We start from the raw sequence: 18,108 nt of genomic DNA on the forward strand, positions 1-18,108 counted from the left end.
AGAGGTTACTAATAATAAAAATTAAAGAAGAGACATCACTGTAGATCTTATGTTCATTAAAAGGAAAATAAGGGAATATGATGAACAACTTTATCCTATGAATTTACATTTTATATGAAATGGACAAATTATTTAAGACTAATACTATCTAAGCTCACTAACAATGAAATAGATGATCTGAATTATTCTACATGTATTTGTTAAAAATAAAATTTTTAGTTTAAAAATTTCCCCCAGAAGAAAACTTCAGGGCTGGATAAATTCACTGATGAGCTTTACCAACAATTTAAGGAAGAAATTTAAGAATGTTACACGAACATTTATAGTAAATAGAAGAGGAAGCAATACCTCTAAATTCGTTTTATGAGGTTATCATTATTCTGATACCAAAACCAATTACTGGAAAACAAAATGACGGACTAATATTCCTGAAGATAGATGCAAAAATAATCAACAAAAAACCAGCAAATTCAATTCAAGAATATATGAACAGGATAATATATTATGACCAAAGGTTTAGTTTGAAAATTTGAGATTGGTTTAACATTCAAAAAATTAATCAATATAATATATTACATTGAAAGACTAAAAAAGAAAAAACTTCTGATCATCTCAATAGATGCATAAAAAGCATTTGACAAAATTCACCATCCGTTCATAATAAAAAGTATCAACAAAATATTAATAGATGTGATCTTCTTCATCTCTGTGAAGGGCATCATGAATAACCTGTGGCTAACATTGAACTTAATGGAGAACAAAACCTTTCTTTTCCCTGAAGATGCAAGACAAGGATGACCATTTTCATCACTCTATTCAACATTGTACCACGGGTTTTTGCCAGGCCGGTGAAGGAAGGTAAATGCAAAAAGGCATACGGATTGTAAAGGAAGAAGTAAAACTGCCTTTATTTGTAGACAATATGATCTTCAATGTAGAAATCTTAGGTAACTACCAAAAAATCTAATGGTGGTTATATGAGTTTGGCACAATTTCAGGATACATGATTAATATATTAATATCAATATATTTCTATGTACTATCAAGAACAATAAAATTTATATTAAGCTTTGAATTTATATCAGCATCAAAAATACTATAAATACATATAACAGAAAATGTGCACATCTGTACACTTAAAACCTTAAAATAATGATTAGAGAAATTAATGAAGACTTAAATAAATGGACAGGTATAGATGTACATGGATCAGAAATACCAATATTGTTAAGATATACATTCTACCCAAATTGCTATACAGATATATTGCAATCTGAATCAAAATCTCAGCAGAATTTTTGTAGAAATTAACAAACTGATTCCCATATTCATATGAAATGAAGAAGCTGTTGATTAGTCAAAACAATTTAAAATAGAACTGCCTTAAAGAAGTTACACTATCTGATTTAAAGACTCACAATAAAACTATGGAAATCAAGACAGTGTGATTTAGCAGAAGGACAGACATAGTGACCAATGGAACAGAATAGACAGTTCCAAACTAAACTCACACTTAGTTGTTTGACAAAAATGCCAATGTAACTCAATGGAAAGTGGGTGGTCTTATACACGTGTATTAGCTAGCCATATAAAAAATAATGAACATCAATCATTACTCTATACATATACAAAAATTAACTTAATGGACCAGAGATATAAATGTAAAAGATAAAACTATAAACCATGTAGAAAACACAGGAAGAAAATTTTTGTGGTTTTGTGTTAGGGAAATATTTTTTAGATAGGAAACAAATTTTTAGAGAGGAGTCCTCTCACTCAAGATTTCAGGGAGTGTTGCCTTGACTGGCGTATCCCAGGGACTGAACTCCTGCGTGGACCCACACAGTGCATGACCAGGCTTCCCAGGCTGGTAGAGACACCACTTTACCCATGTTCCAACACGGAGGGTCAGTGCCCAGCGGGTGGGAACTGGATGTAATTCATCAGTACCTAATGTGACAAGCCCGGCTCATAGTGTGAACTCACAGTGTAATATATGGACACACATATATCACCAGGGTTTCTCAGCCAGTCACTCCCAGGGAGAGGTGGCATCCCTAGGGCAGTGAGGACAGAGCAGCGCCTGCCCATGCACAGCCATCTAGGATCCCCACCAACACAGGAGACAAGTTGAAAGAAAAATTCCCAATTCCTTCCTACAGCACACCATAAACCTAGAACGGAATCAGGGGGAATGTGGATGACTGAAGGATAGTGTAGCTGCTTTAAATTTGCAGATAAAATCTTGGCTTTAAGTAGATAATATGAAATATTGAGCATATGTGAAAATATGCAACCATTAGGTTGACATGAAATTACAGGGGTTTGTAGGTCAAAATGGTCAACTGCTAACAGTTGCATGAAGTCTGACCTAGTGTAGGGACAGTGAGAGTATACGGATGTCAACTTTGGTTTTGCTTTCAAGAATCATAAAGGTGGAAGGACCTTTAAAGAAAATGAACTATAACTTTCTCATTTTAATGTTTGCATTTGTAGGATTAGGTGTAAATGAAAGTATTTGAAAACCCGCAAATATCAGTGGGATAACTGAGATGGAAGCTAATTTCACACGCCTGCAGGTGAGAGCCGACAGTTGAGAGACACAGCCCTTTCTAGCTTACATTCCACTCTGAATGGCTCCACATCCCAGTGAACCTCAAGGTCTAACAAGGCTGCTGGAGCTTTCACATACACAGGGACTGGTCAGAGAAGAGGCCGGATATTAGAAAACCATGGAAACCATGCTGCCGGCCTGGGGCTTTATCTTGAGGGCACTGGGGAGTCATTTAAATTTTCAGCAGGAGCAAGATATGGTTGGGTTACTCTGGCAAGATGGTTTTGAGAAGGACAAGAGGGAAGACAGCAGCTAATGGAGGACCCAGGCCAGCGCGCAGAGGAGGGACAGGGCCAGAGGTCCAGCAGCCGAGGGAGTGAGCACATCCTGCACTCCCTGAGAACTGTAGAGGACAAGGAAGGACAAGCAATAGGATGGCGGGAAGGTGACACAAGAGTGGGAGGACAGTGACTTCCTTCTGGCGAGGAGTGAGCAGGTATGAGGGAATGGCAACTTCTCCTGAGAATGTCTGCAGAAGAAGCAATATCTTCAGGGGAGTAGCAGGTGTAGAGGAGACAGGTGAAAACATGGCCATGTGCAAAAATAGAGTATGTAAGGTAATTAATTGTTCACTATGGAAAAGGGGGTTTATTGGATACAATTGAAAGGAATTAGAGAGACTAGGCTATGAAATAAAGTCTAAGATTTGGGGATAGGCAATTCTGAGAGCTTCCTTTTCTCGAGTACTCAAAAACTATGGAGTTGGGAAAGTGGTTAAAAGGACCTGGTCGCAAATGTTACAGAGAATTCAGGCTATTTTCTGGTTGGCACTGGCTAGGAGGGCTGGGCAGTGCCTGGCCAGGCCTGTGCAGGAGTCCAGGCCCTGCTCTGAGGAGGAAGTGTGGGATTCTGCAGAATCCCCTGGTCAGTGGCAGAATGTCACGCGGTGGCCTGGACTTGGCTGGAAAGAGGTAGGCATCTTTGTCCATTAGGCAGCTGTGCAGATAGTGCAGTGGCCCTGACTGGCTGTGGGTGCTCTTGCCCCAGTGCACAGTGGGACGGAGCCCAGCAAGTTCAGCAGGATTTCTTGGTCAGTTCTGGGAGGCCTGGAGGAGCCAGCTTCTTTATGCAACCTGCTGACATTGTTACTATCGCAATTCAAACTTGTCACAGGTCACACCTTAATGTACAACTTCATAAATTACATGTAAGATGCAAGACTCTTGTCCTTAGACCACAGGTATTTGCCTGACCCATCAGTTACTTGATTACAGTGAAAAAAAAAAAAAAAAAGTCTAGAGATGAGTTAAGACCAGTGAACACGGAGTGTAAATTTTGGGGAAAAGCCAGTTTAAGAGAAAGCTATTTTTTTACTGGCCAGTTCCGGGGTACTTCAAGGAACTCGGAGCTCACCCTACTCAGGCAGTTCTCCCACACTTTTCGTCAGTACAGACCGCATGACGGGGAGCGTGCTGTTAGACTTCAGAGGCGTAGACAGCTGATGGATAGACGTCGAGATGCAGAGAGTCAATGAGACGCTAAGAGTCCAAGACTCCAAGAGAGAGAGATCATGTACTTTGCAGTCTAGTGGGAAGGAGAGATTGGGAAAAGACAAGTAAAGTCCACATAGCAGCAAGTGCCAGAAAGGAAGTGGCCCTGAGGCAGAGAGTGTCTGGGTCGGGGGAAGCCCTTTGCGCAGGGAGGTGGAAAGTGCTCTTTGGAGAACTGCGTTGAGAGCAGGCTGGGGAAAGCTCGGCACTCGCAGTCTGGCGCTCTGGGAAGGGAACCCGGTCAGGGCCTCAGTGCAAGTCCAACTGCCCATGCAGTTGGCCAAATTTAGCTTTGAATTGTTTGTCACTGTTGTCGCAAAACAAAATTAGTAAAATTGTATTTAAATTATACAACTAACCTTTCTATTTTCCTTTTATTAAAGCAATTTCATAATAAATTTGCAATATACTTGGAGACCAATTCCATGATGTCATTTCCTAAACAGCTTCCAAAGTCTCCTCGCCAAAGATCCACGTCAGGGAAGACACTTTCATCGAGTCAAGGTCCAAGCAACTTTCTGATGGATGACGAGTCAAAGGGAAGATTGTTTTGCACACAACAGCAAAGGAAACGTTATAGATTATATAGTCACTTTAACGCACTTTTGTATTTACAAACGTATTTGTCTTGAACCTGCTGGGATTTTGTAAAGTTCTATGATTATTTCATGCATAGTAAAATTGATGTACAATACAAATTAAACACTTTTTATTATTGCATTATTTATTGATTTGATAGGAGGTAAGCGCTCAGGCTGAATTGCCTTATTCTGAGAAAGCCCTTGGGGAAAAGCAGTCCTTTGTCTACTTAGCACAAGCAAATAAAAACTACAAATAAAAATTTCAATTTGCCTTGAAATATGATTAGCTGATTCTATCAGGCCTACAACTTGTTACTAAAGGCTAAAAATATTACGTTCCAAAACCTCACGAGAATGTAATGAAAGCTCTGAAGTTCGCTCTCATATTGATGAAACATGCCCTGAATGAATACTGTGCTTTCCCTGGCAAAGGTTTGCCAGACCTTATAGCAAGGTCAACTCTGCAGCCTACTTAGGGGAGTGAACTTCGCACAACAATACATTTGGACTTTTCCCCCTAAAAGAATAGCATAGAAGAAAGAACGGAGGAAGGAGGAACGATGAGCGGGAGAGGAGGAGTTGCTCAACTCATTAAGGAATGTTTGCCTAGCATAACAGATTTGCCTTTTTTCGTCTCAACAGTCTGAGATATTGCCTGTACATCATTTTTTTTTCACTTTAAGGGAATATAGCTGATGGGCCCTAGGCCTGAACCACGTGAAGTAATAACCAATTAGCTCCCCCGTCAGTACTGCCCAGCAGGTGCCCAGAGTATGCTGCTGTCCCCCAGGACTCCCGGACATGCCCGCAGTGTGCGCACTGCCCATGGAGGCTGCCCTGAGACACACCAGCAGGGCGGCATTCAGCCCACCTCACAGGTGGGTCTTGACAGACCTGCCCGCATCCCACAGGGGACCATGGCTTCTCTTATTAACTCCTGACAGCCACCCCTTCCACTGCTTCATCCCACAAACAAATAAAACAGTGACAGAAAAGCAGAGACCTCAATATTGGAATTAATTTATTCTGGATTGTTACCCATGATTGGAAGAATTTTCTGCCTTCAGCCTAAAGATGACAGTATAGATCAGGGGTCCTCAAACTTTTTAAACAGGGGCCAGTTCACTGTCCCTCAGAGCGTTGGAGGGCCGTTGGAGAGTGTGGCGCATATTCCACACATGCGCACCGTGGGCCTGGGACGAGTCGGCTGCTAAGCAGGACAGACAGCCATGTCAAAAACACCCGGCAGGCGGGATAAATGTCCTGGGGGGGCTGCATGTGGCCCGCGGGCCATAATTTGAGGACCCCTGGATGGATACAATAAATTAGTTTGCATTCCAAAGGCATTTTCCTCCTTGAGGTTAAACAAGTAAGTACTGTGGAGAATACTGTATGTTACTGAACTGTGCTCCTGGCCGAGTGAGCGCATTTTATTGCTGTCTTAAGTCAAAGAGGGTATTCCACTTGTGGTTATGAAAAGCAGGAAGTCCTCCCACACTAAAGTGTACAGATTATTCTTTGCAGGTGCAGAATCTGTATTTCAAGTCAGTAAAGGATCAATTTTATTGGACTATTTTCCAGAAAAGCAAGGTTAGTTGTCAGCCTGTTTCTATTTGGGAGACTGCCTATTTAACTAGTTTAAAAATTGCTAGTGGTTTTTTCCCAGATTCCACAGACAGCTACCACCTCCCAAGAATGAGATGAGAGTGAGGGAAAAATAAAAAAATCTACAGTCATGTGCTGCATAATGACATTGTCATCAACGTTGTACCACATATACAACAGTGGTCCCTTAAGATTATAATACTGTATTTTTACTGTACCTTTTCTCTGTTTATGTGTGTTTACAGACACAAATATTTGGCATTGTGCTATAATTTCCCACAGTATTCAGTTCCATACCATGCTGTACGGTTTGTAGTCCGGGAGCGATTTGGCTGTGCCAGATAGCCTGGCGCATAGCAGGGCATGCCATCCAGGTGGGTGTAAGCACCCTCTGTGATGTCCGCACAAGGGCAATGTCACCTAATGACCCGTTTCTCAGAACATGTCTCCCTCCTTAGGCAACCTGTGACTGTATTCCAACTTCTCCTTGCTCTCAGAAACGTTACTAAAAACCCTGAGGATAGAACCGTCTACTGACAGACTCCCTACCCTAGTATCAGAGCGCAAAGACTGGCAACCTAAAAAGAGTGGCTCTTCCCAAAGAGTAAGCTCACACCCTCCTGCACAAGGGCTGGCAAAACTATCACGTGGATAGCACGCCTGCCATTTTGTGAAGCTTCTCCAAGCCCTCCCCATCTCCCGGATCTTAAGCCTTCCCTAGAGGTTCGACACCACACAAAACGTTATGACACTGCACAATACCTCACACAGCGTGCACCCCATATTGTTAGACGTTGATGATTTACACTGTAGTCTAACAGAGGGGCCGTCAACCCAAAAGACAGTGGCACTGGAAACTAAAGCTCAACGTTCGCGATCAGGGCAGTCTGCAAGGTGCCGGCTGGGAACCTCCAAGCGGCGCCGCGCATCCAGACTGTGTGCGCGCCAGTCACGGGGAGCCAATCAGCGGCGGTCAGGCTGTTGCCATGGCCACGGTGCCTGTAGGGCGGGGATGCCCCTGGGCGCGCCGCTGCCTGCGAGCCAATCGGCGGCCGGCGGGGCCGTTGCCATGGCCACGCTGTCTGTTAGGGCCGCGCACGCGCCGGGCGGCGGCGTCCGGGCGGGCTGCCCCGCGCCGGGGCTCGCGGGGTCGAGCAGCCGCGCGCCGCCGCCGCTTCCCTGAGCGCCCGCCATGAACCGCAAGAAGCTGCAGAAGTTGACGGACACCTTAACTAAAAATTGCAAGCATTGTAAGTAAGACTCGGGTGCTGGGCGAGCCGAGCTCCTTCCTGGCCCAGGTCTCGGCCGACGGGGCTGGGGCCCGCGCTTGTGCCTGCCTCCAGCCTCCAGGGCCTCGGTGGGGTGCAGCCTCCTCCGCCCCTGCCCAGGGCTGGGCTCCCACCGGGGCCTGGGGAACTGATACTGCTACCCGCACTCCCGCCCAGGACCGACTTGCTTCTCGTTATAGAAACGTGATGTAGGTGCCCACGAGACACACGTGGTTTTAGCCTCACACAGGTGTAAAATAAAAACTGGAAACCACCGGGACCCAAGAAAAGTAGAATAACCAACGTACACCAACGCCGTCAACATCTGAACAACTTTAGGAAAGATAAGTTGAAGTGGCCCAGAGGTCTGTGTCTCAGAGCAAGGAAAATTTGTTTGAAAACCAAAGAGCTCAGCAAAGCTAAACACCTGGCCAAGAATCCGTCCCCAACTTTAGATTTCCACCCGCCAGGTCCTGGCGGGGTTGAAAGGTAAAGGAGATGTGGCCAGGTGACAACATGAGCGCTTATTCGAGGTGCCTGCTCTAATCTCACGTTTCATAGTTTCAATGTTTCTCTGGAAATGTGGTTCTCAAAACCAGAATCACGCTCGAGCTTGTCCTGACCTTTTAGGATGAAGTGTGATTTCTCCATTCTTATGTTCTGTCTTCTGTTATATGTGCACAGGTTTTGTCCTTTTGTTTTAAAAATACTCAACCATAATTTTATCTGGTTTTATAACAAAATTATCCCCATTTTCTGCCTATATTTAGACTCACCTTTATGTTCTGAAGACCAGGCAACAACCCTTTCACTTACATATCTCAAATAGGGATTGGGACACAAATAATTAACTCAGTGTTTATAACCACCACCCTTTATGCGATTATGTATATGGGCCAGTATTGTGTATGTATATACTGTTTAAATAAAAAATTCCTTTCTCCAAAACAACTTCTGAATAATCGCATGTTAATTTTTACATAATTCTCAAGATGACCCATATTGGGTGCTCCACTATGCTTAAAAGCTTCTTTATTGGAAAGTAAGTCATCCTGATTTCCAAAATCTGGCTTATGAATTCATTAAGGCTAAAGTGCAATGAAAATTGTTACCTAGTTTTCATGAGCCTGGTATCTATTTCCAGGGAAAGAGTACACTGTAAATCTCATAAATACCTATAATCAAAATGCTGAGAAAGAAAGTTACCATTCTTAAAACTTACCATTATTACTTCTAATCATATTTCTACCAGCCTTGTAGAGTTTAAGATCTGACACCACAATCATTATTCTAGTAACTGGGCTAATATTATCTTCTTTTGTTCTAAACATGGCAACTCCTGTCTGTAGGGAATGCTACTTCTTTTATTTTAGTGGTTAATGTAGCTTTAGCCATCTTCTACTAACCTAAGAATCATGAAGCTTAAAACAGGAGAGTTTTCTATTAACAATTACATATTTGATGTCTTTGATGTTGTTTCTCTGTAACCTCATTAATGCAAAATTTAAGTTAGGACTTAAAGACGAAAAATGCATTTTTTGTTATATCTTACTTTTATTCTTTCACAGTTAATACATTTGAAGTGAATTGTCTTATAAAGTTATTTTATAATTTGGTGGGAGAAGGCGTAGAGCGGCAAGGAACAACCATTGGACTAGATCGTAATGCATTTCGAAACATCCTGCATGTGACATTTGGAATGACTGATGACATGATAATGGACAGAGGTAAGAGATATACAAGATTCAAATCAGACAAATGCAGCCACAACTAATAAAAAGTTTGGAACTTGGACATATTCTTCTTAGGAAGCTTAATGACTACCTTCCCAATTTCACATGAATATGAAAATTTAACTTTGCAAAGTTCATAGACAACAAAGTAATATCCTCTCTTTTTTGTGTATTTAGAAGAGAACAAAATCATATTGAATAACTAGGTTCTCTTCACTTACTTATATGTTTTTATCATAAAATCACAAACATGTCAATTTCTACTTAGTAAACATAATAATAAATATTTAATAGAATAGTTTTAAAAGGACATTTATTATAAGATTAAAATATAAAGGGAGAATACTGGTTTAGTGGTTCAAAACAAAAAATGAAAGCATGATGATTGGTACTCAAAGTCTGACACTCATTTGCTATAATAAAGCTTAAAACCTATTTTTTTGCAAATAAAATAATTTCAAATTTAAAAATTTTAAGTAAGCCCACCTGTGTTTCTAGACATATTACCTATAGATATAACATTTAAAAATGTTCAACTCTTCATAAGTGACTCTGAAGAAATGACTAATTCATCCATTCTATGAAAATGTATTTTGAATATCAGAATGGTCATGAGTACTGAAATACATTTAAAATGTTTTGTTTGTGTACTCCTCAGTCAGAATAGAAAAGTAATTGAAGTACCTTGTATATTTTTCTGCCCTTGACAAAATAGTAAAGAAAATAAAACCAAATGAACTTAAAGGGAAAAATTCCTTTATTCTAGCAATCTTGATATGGGAACTTTTATTCATTTCTATTCTTTTTTTTTTTTGAGACAGAGTCTCGCTTTGTTGTCCAGGCTAGAGTGAGTGCCGTGGCGTCAGCCTAGCTCACAGCAACCTCAAACTCCTGGGCTCGAGTGATCCTTCTGCCTCAGCCTCCCGAAAAGCTGGGACTACAGGCATGCGCCACCATGCCCGGCTAATTTTATATATATATATATCAGTTGGCCAATTGATTTCTTTCTATTTATAGTAGAGACGGGGTCTCGCTCTTGCTCAGGCTGGTTTTGAACTCCTGACCTTGAGCAATCCGCCCGCCTCGGCCTCCCAAGAGCTAGGATTACAGGCGTGAGCCACAGCGCCCGGCCCATTTCTATTCTTGAAGTTCATATCACAAAATGATATATAATAATAGCTTTTATTTAGGGGTAATTTTTTTCTACATGTGAGTATAAATAACAGACTAAAGGTGAACAGCATGGAATCTGAATTATTGCCAAATTATTAGTGAATCTATAGTTCTGGTTTTCTATCCTTTGAAACACACAATATTACTTAATTTCCTAATTGTATTTCAATGTTATTTTTTGTGTGACCACTGAGCTTCCGTTTTATTGTAAAACAGTTAACTCTTTACAGAATTTAAGTCTGAAGATGTAAAGAGAGAATAGGCCTTGTGTAACAGATGATTCTCTATTTTATGCTCCTTATTGTGATCACAGAAAAAAAAATCCAAGTGCTTTCTAGAGTTTTTGATAAACATTTTATGTGTGCACTTAAACTTGAAATGTATGAGCAGAATGAGACAATCATTTAAATCAAAAAATGAGAAGTATTAATAATTTAATGGCCTTGTTTTCCTGTAGCAATAAAATGACCAAGTGCAATGACTTGATTGAATAAAAATCATCTTTTAAAAGTAAAAAAAAAAAAGGACATTTAAATTTCCTTACATCAAAGAAAATATTTCAATAGAAGTTAAGATATAATTATATGCATCATGTAATGACATTAACTTTTTTGAGTAACAAAAATATATTGACAAAATATCATATTTTATATTAACATATCTGATTAATATAATTAACATATTTATACCAACATATTATTAATTAATTAGTGAGTAATATATTTATTCATTCAGAACTTTCTCTGTTCCCACAAAACACAAAGAGAAAATTTGAGTGTTTAAATAAAGGAGTTTCCTGATGTTATGATGTCTTAGTTTCCCTTTTGTCAAATAAGAACATAGAATCATATGATCCTGAAGTTTTCTCTGAATTTTAAAAGCAAGTAATGCCAATGTAGATACCTTACTGAGAATTAAAATGCAGCACAAAGATTACATGGTACCTCTCTCTCTTTAGTATTCCGAGGTTTTGATAAAGACAATGATGGCTGTGTAAATGTAACGGAGTGGGTTTGCGGATTATCACTGTTTCTTCGAGGATCTTTGGAAGAAAAAATGAAATGTAAGATTGCAGGTTATCCTGCTTGTACATCACAACTAACATACTTAGAGCACTTAAGTCAGTGTCCTCCAACACAGCCAGTGAAATGGGAAGGTGGGTTCCTTGGTTGGTTGGTTTGAATGCCTGTTAGCCTCTTTCATTCATGTCAGTAAGGGATGAAAGAATGTTAATAAAAACAAAAATCAAGTGATTCTAATGAGTAATTCATGCCAAGGAAGACTGCATATGAGTTACTGAACATGCTAATTATGTACATATTAAGGATTTTACATATTTCATTACTTGAATTGTAACCATAAAACTGAAGAACATTTGAGTCTTAATTCTTAGTTAATTCCAATGAACTCTGTTTAAGAGCCGTATTTCAGTCAGCTTTCCAAGAGTTTCAAGATACAAACGCTCAAGTTATTGTTCCTTGGTATGCTTTTTGGGAGCCGAGTGTAAGGACACATTTCTGAGGGCTGTTGAATGCATTCACCTACTTAGCGTTAGCGTTTACTGATTGGGTTGCACCAAGGTCTGCCGAGTCAATAGGGTATCAACAAGATAGAATTTGGACATGAAACTTTATCAGAGAAAGTGCTACCTTATAGTATCAAATTCACAATTTTTCATTTTTTAAAAAAGATTGCTTTGAAGTGTTTGATTTGAATGGTGATGGATTCATTTCAAAGGAGGAAATGTTTCACATGTTGAAGAACAGCCTTCTCAAACAGCCATCTGAAGAAGACCCTGATGAAGGAATTAAAGATTTGGTCGAAATAACACTTAAGAAAATGGTAATCATGGGTAATTTATTTTATTTTATTTTTTTAATTTTTATTTCAGCATATTATGGGGGTACAAATGTTTAGGTTACCTATGTTGCCCTCCCCCCCAGTCAGAGCTTCAAGCATGTCCATCCCCCAGACGGTGCACATCTCACTCATTATGTATGTATACACCCATCCCCTCCTCCCTCCTCCCACCTGCCTGACACCTGACAAATGTTATTCCTATGTGTCCACTTAAGTGTTGATCAGTTAAAACCAATTTGATGGTGAGCACATGTGGTGCTTATTTTTCCATTCTTGGAATATTTCATTTAGTAGAGTGGGTTCCAGCTCTATCCAGGAAAATACAAGAAGTGCTACATCACCATTGTTTCTTATAGCTGAATAGTACTCCATGGTATACATATACCACGTTTTATTAATCAGCTGATATATTGATGGGCACTTGGGTTGTTTCCACATCTTTGCAATTGTGAATTTTGTTGCTATAAACATTCGAGTGCAGATGACTTTTTTATAGAATGTCTTTTGTTCTTTTAGAGTTTTATATTGAAGTTTATAAGCCAGATATGGATAAGAAATAAAAATTGAAATTAAAATTTATTTAGTAAGTTTCCTGTTTGGTTAAATAAAACACTTGAATTGTGCTCTGTATTATAATAATATTAAAAATTCTCTTCAATTTCACTATCTAATCTCTTATTTTTCTAGCACCATTTCTCTATTAACACTTCACTATGAAAAGAGTATGTGTTTTTCTTAAGTACTTTATGTGTTGACTGACATGTTGCTGGTCACCTGCAGGATTATGACCATGACGGGAAGCTGTCTTTTGCAGACTATGAACAAGCTGTGAGAGAAGAGACCCTTCTACTGGAAGCTTTTGGACCATGTCTACCTGATCCAAAGGTACTGATGTGACTGTCACTGAACGGTAACCAAAACATAACCTAGGACATAACCTAGGATAAACGATCCAGAAGTTTTCTGTTTGGTGTGTGGTGGATCAGTTGAACTCTGTTCACTTACGGGGAATACCTTCTAAATACAGAAAGCCCGCTGAAGAGGAACCTACTAGTTCGTTTCATAGCACTATTTATGGTAGCCCAATGCTGTTTTCATTCGTTAACACATTCATTCATGCAGAAACAGTTAATGGGGCTCAATGTGTGCCAGAAGCACAGACGAAAAGCTCAACGGCTTTGCTCAAGGGCTCATATTTTCCAGGGGCAACAAACATGAAAATAATTATGCAAGAGTATGATAAATATTATGATGATATTTAATGACTTGTATGGTGCTTCATCTATGCCAGGCAATGTTGTAAGCAGTATGCTCCAGATTGCCTCATTTAAGCCCCCTGACAACCCTATGAAGTAGATAGTATTATTGTCCTCAGTAAACTGGGGCTCAGAGAGTTTAGGCAACTTGTGCAAGGTCACTCACTAATTAGTGGAGTGCCTTGGGCGTGCTGGTGCCAGAGTCAGAGACAAATGTGGAGTGTCGGGAGCAAGGGCTCTGAACCAGCTGTGTGGAATGACTAGGGCATGGCTGGTGGGACAGCAAGGCTTATCGGGAGAACTGGGTTTCAAAGGACAAAATAGCCAGGTCAAAAGTGGAAAAATAATCTGAGCAAAAGGAATGACATCTGTAAAAAAGAGAAAAGAGGGTGAGAGAGAGAGGAAGAGATCCAGCCAGTGTTGCGAGTGAGTCGGTACTGGAAGCGTGTCTGCGGTGCACAGGAGGACCACGCCCTGTGGGCTCCGAGCCTGGGCTTTCTTGAAGGTGATGAGGCCTCCCTGGAGGATTTGAAGCAGATGGTTCAGAAGCAGATGGAATGATGTGATATATAAATATTACCATTTCCCCAGGCTCCAGTTATATCTCCAGCTGCCTGCTCAACATGTCCACTTAGATGTTCTCAACAAACTCTTGATTTCCCCTCAAAACTTGCCCCTCCACCAGTCTCAATAAATGGCAACTACATACACACAGTTGTTCAATCAAAAACCAGAGCCCATCTTTAATTTCTTTCTTGTAGTACCATTGCCTGCTCCTCTAACATGTATCTCTGAACATAACCTCTTCCCTACAGATCCGTTAGCCACCACCCTAAATCAAGCCGCCGTCATCTCTCACCTAGCCTAGATCATTAGTTTTCTCCAGTCCACTGTTGTCCCCTGCTGATTTTTCTCTACAATATCCAGGACATTTAAAATGCAAATGCTATCATGCCCCTCTCTTGCTCCAAGCCTCCCTGTGGTTCTGAAGCTGATGCGACAGGCCTTGCTCACTCTCCAACCACATCTCCAACGCTCGATTGCCCTTTCTCTCCTGCTGCTGGAGGTGCAGCGGCTGTCTGGTGGGCCTCCTTCCACACCTTCCCACTTGCTGTCACCTCTGCCCAGAAGTCCTTTCCCTGGACCATTGTGTGCCTCAGGTTCCCACAGCATCTCTCTCTGCTCAAATGCCACTTACTCACAGAGCCTCGTCTTGACCATCTTAGCTGCTCCTCCCTCTTCATCCCTTAGCTCTGCTTTCTCCTCTTAGCAGCTCTTCTTATTACTTAAGATACATTTGCTCATTTACTTGCTGTCTGTCTCACTACATAGATACAAGCTCACCTGAGGCTGGGAACTTGGTCCTTTTTTCATTGTTTCCCTATAATCCTGTGTGTAGCACTTGGTAGGTGCCTAGTAACTGATAGATGGATGGATGGATGGATGGATGGAAGGGTGGGTGGATGGGTGGATAGATGGAAGAAAGGAAGGATAGAAGGAGGGATGGGTGGATAGATGGAAGGATAGAAAGGAAGGAAGGAAGGATGGGTGGAAGAAAGGATGGAAAGATGGATGGATGGAAGGATGAATGGATGGATGGATGGATCTCAGAACTTGCTGGATGGGTAATTCTGGATCTGTCTCCCTCCATCTCCTCAGGAACCATTTCATCATTTACTTTTATATTTACCACACATTTTCAACTTCTTCCCTCTCTAGAAAAATATTCTCATTAGAGTTTTAAAAGATTTAAAACTGTCCCATCTGAAAAACAAAACAATAGGAAGGAGGGAAGACAGGCAGGCAGAAAGGAAAGGAAATGAGAGAGAGAGGGAAAGATGAAGGAAGAAAGGAAGGCAGGAAGGCAAGAGGAAAGGAAAGGGAAGGGAAGGGAAAGGGAAACAGGGAAAGGAAAAGGGAGAGAACTTTCCTCAATTCCACAGCTACTCCTGTCCAGTGGCTTTCCTTCTCATAGTCAAATTTCTTGAGAGAATTGTCCACATTGAAAATCTGCACTACTGTCATTTCTCCTTGTCCATCCCTGAATCTGCTGTTGCCAAGGTCCCCCTGCCTTCCTCATTAGTAAATCCCATGAGCCCTCTTGGATTCTTATCTTCCCAGACCACATCCCTTCCTTGCCCCAGCTTTCAGTCTGGCTTCTGCTCTGTGGAGCACGTGCTTCCTTGCTGGGGCCTGCCATGCCCTGCCCCGCCCTCCTGGACTCCCAGAGCCCACGCGTGCCGTCCCTGCCATATGCCCGCCAGTCTTGGGCCAGTCTCCACCATCGGGCAGGGCACTCGTGGGAAGCTGAGTGGCCTTGTCCATCTTTGTGGCCCCAGAGCAAGCACTGTGTTTGGAGTGTAGTCAGCACCGACGGGATCTGTGAGTGCAGCGTCGTGCTTGAGCACCGGGAATTCTCCACACCTGCTCTCCGCCAGCTGCCCCACTTCTGCACACACTCAGGAGATAACACAGAACGTTTTGCGGAAATCTGTACTGAGTTGAGCACTTTTATTTTACAGAGCCAGATGGAATTCGAAGCCCAAGTATTCAAGGATCCACATGACTTCAATGATATGTGAACATTGCTGTATTATCTCAAGTAAGGAAAACAGGAGGCACATATGCTACTGTTTAGTTTTTCTACTTAGCCCAGAAAAATGATGCTGAATTTGTGTGTGTGTGGTGGGGGGGGGGGTAGTGCACTTACATATCTTATTTAACTCTAGTGTAAGGTGTGAGTAAAACAGATGGAAGACAAGAAGTTCCTTGTTAGATGTTGGGTTCGGCGAGACAGGCTAACATTGCTAGAGACATTTTATCATGGATTATCTCTCGAAGCACAAGCTGTGTGCTTAATAATCATGAATTATTAAGACAAATGTTCTTCATGTGAGAAAGAAGTGGAAAAATCATCGAAACTACTGGATTTCCTTTGAAACAATAAATAAGATGGCATCAAAAGAATAGTAATACTGGCATTTAGCATAGAAACACCTTTCTGCTAGGCATTGAGGGAGAACCAGAGAGATTAAAGACACATGGGGCCTCTTTTAATATGACGTATATTACTATTTGAGGCTCTGCCTCAGCAACCCTCCCAGACTGTGAGCATCTGTGGGCAGGGCGCTGCCCGCACACACCTTTGCGTCTGCCACAGCAGTTAGTCTTCAGCATGTGAGGGGCCTCCACATACACCGTGGATTGGAGTGAAACCTGAAAAGGGCCACAGGATAAATACAAAAGGCAGGTGAGCACAGGAAGAGTATGCTCCCTGTTTCTCAGGGTAAATGAATAATGCGTAGACTCAGCTTTCAGCTCATCTCGAGTTGCTCCAGACAGCCCCTGCGCCCTGCTTTGCCATGGGTTGGCAGAGCCCCACCTGGCTCCCTGGGTCCCTCCACGTCCACCTCGGTGCACCACAGTGTCTTCGTCCCCTCCCTGCACTCCCCCAGGATGGGAGAAGTACAGATGGATAGAAGGGAGGATGAAAGGATAGATGGATGGATGGAAGGATGGAAGAATCCCATCTGGGATTCTCCTTGTGCACTCCCTTATCAGGGAATGGCTGTGAACACCTGCAGACAGACCTGGCTTCTGCCTGCATTCAGCTCTCTAGTGTTTGCAGGCATTGTGTGGAGCATGGGAAAGATGGAGCCTAGTTAGGTTTGTGTGCACTGCTTTCTGCCTTCTTAGTACACACGGCAAGCACCCGAGAGAAGCGTTTACAGTGTCTATGCTATCCATATATGAACGTGCTTAGAGGCTACTTACTAGGGATAAAATCTCCTTTTTACTACATATGCATTTTCAAGTTTAAGTAAAAGAGTATATTGTGTAAAAACTGGACTGTTACTAATATATAAAATAAATACTTGCATGAAATAAAACAAAAATATTTTACTGTGCAAGTGTCTCCTTTAAATTTTAGATTCTTATAGAGGTGGACTTTCACACAATTTTTCAATCTGCAGTAGGTGTAAATAATGCAACGCACAATGATTTTAAGTTTTTGTTTTTATTTGAGAGTAACTGACAATTTAAATTTGTATATATTTGATGTTTTGATATACCTATACACTGTGAAATAACACAATCAAATTAATTAACACATACATCACCTCATGTAGTTACCATTTTGTTGTATGTGTGATCTACCCTATTAGCAAATTCAAAGTATATAATACAGTATTGTTAACTGTAGTCACATTGCTGTTCATTGTGTCTTCAGAAATTATTCATCTTGCATAACTGTAACTTTGTCTTTGCCAACATCTCCCAATTCTCTCCTCCTCTCAGCCCCTGGCAACTACCATTCTACTCTCTGTTGCTGTAAGTTTCAGTATTTTGGATCCCTCATATAAGTGAAATCATGCAGTATTTGTTTTTTCTGTCTGGCTTATTTCACTTACCATAATATCCCCCAGGTTCATCCATGTTGCTAGAAATGACGTAATTTCCCTCTTTTTAAAGGGTGAATAATATTCCATTATGTGTTTGTATGTACGTATATGGAATGCATATGCAC

At 41.2% G+C, this 18,108-nt stretch overlaps 1 protein-coding gene across 2 annotated transcripts; it reads left to right on the forward strand.

The window, feature by feature from the left end:
- The first annotated feature begins 7,364 nt into the window (after nucleotides 1-7,364).
- CLXN (calaxin) lies at nucleotides 7,365-17,476 on the forward strand. Of its 2 annotated transcripts, XM_020288773.2 has the most exons (7): nucleotides 7,365-7,540; nucleotides 9,127-9,285; nucleotides 11,423-11,527; nucleotides 12,155-12,306; nucleotides 13,105-13,209; nucleotides 16,103-16,182; nucleotides 16,310-17,476. In XM_020288773.2, the coding sequence occupies exons 1-6, from the start codon at nucleotides 7,483-7,485 to the stop codon at nucleotides 16,160-16,162; spliced, it is 639 nt and encodes a 212-aa protein (XP_020144362.1). In that variant the 5' UTR covers nucleotides 7,365-7,482; the 3' UTR covers nucleotides 16,163-16,182; nucleotides 16,310-17,476. The 2 variants fall into 2 exon arrangements, with proteins under 2 accessions (XP_020144362.1, XP_075861433.1); XM_076005318.1 differs by having other exon boundaries at nucleotides 16,103-17,476.
- The last annotated feature ends 632 nt before the right edge of the window (nucleotides 17,477-18,108 follow it).

This window comes from Microcebus murinus, chromosome 7 (assembly GCF_040939455.1).
Source record: "Microcebus murinus isolate Inina chromosome 7, M.murinus_Inina_mat1.0, whole genome shotgun sequence".
NCBI lineage: Eukaryota > Metazoa > Chordata > Mammalia > Primates > Cheirogaleidae > Microcebus > Microcebus murinus.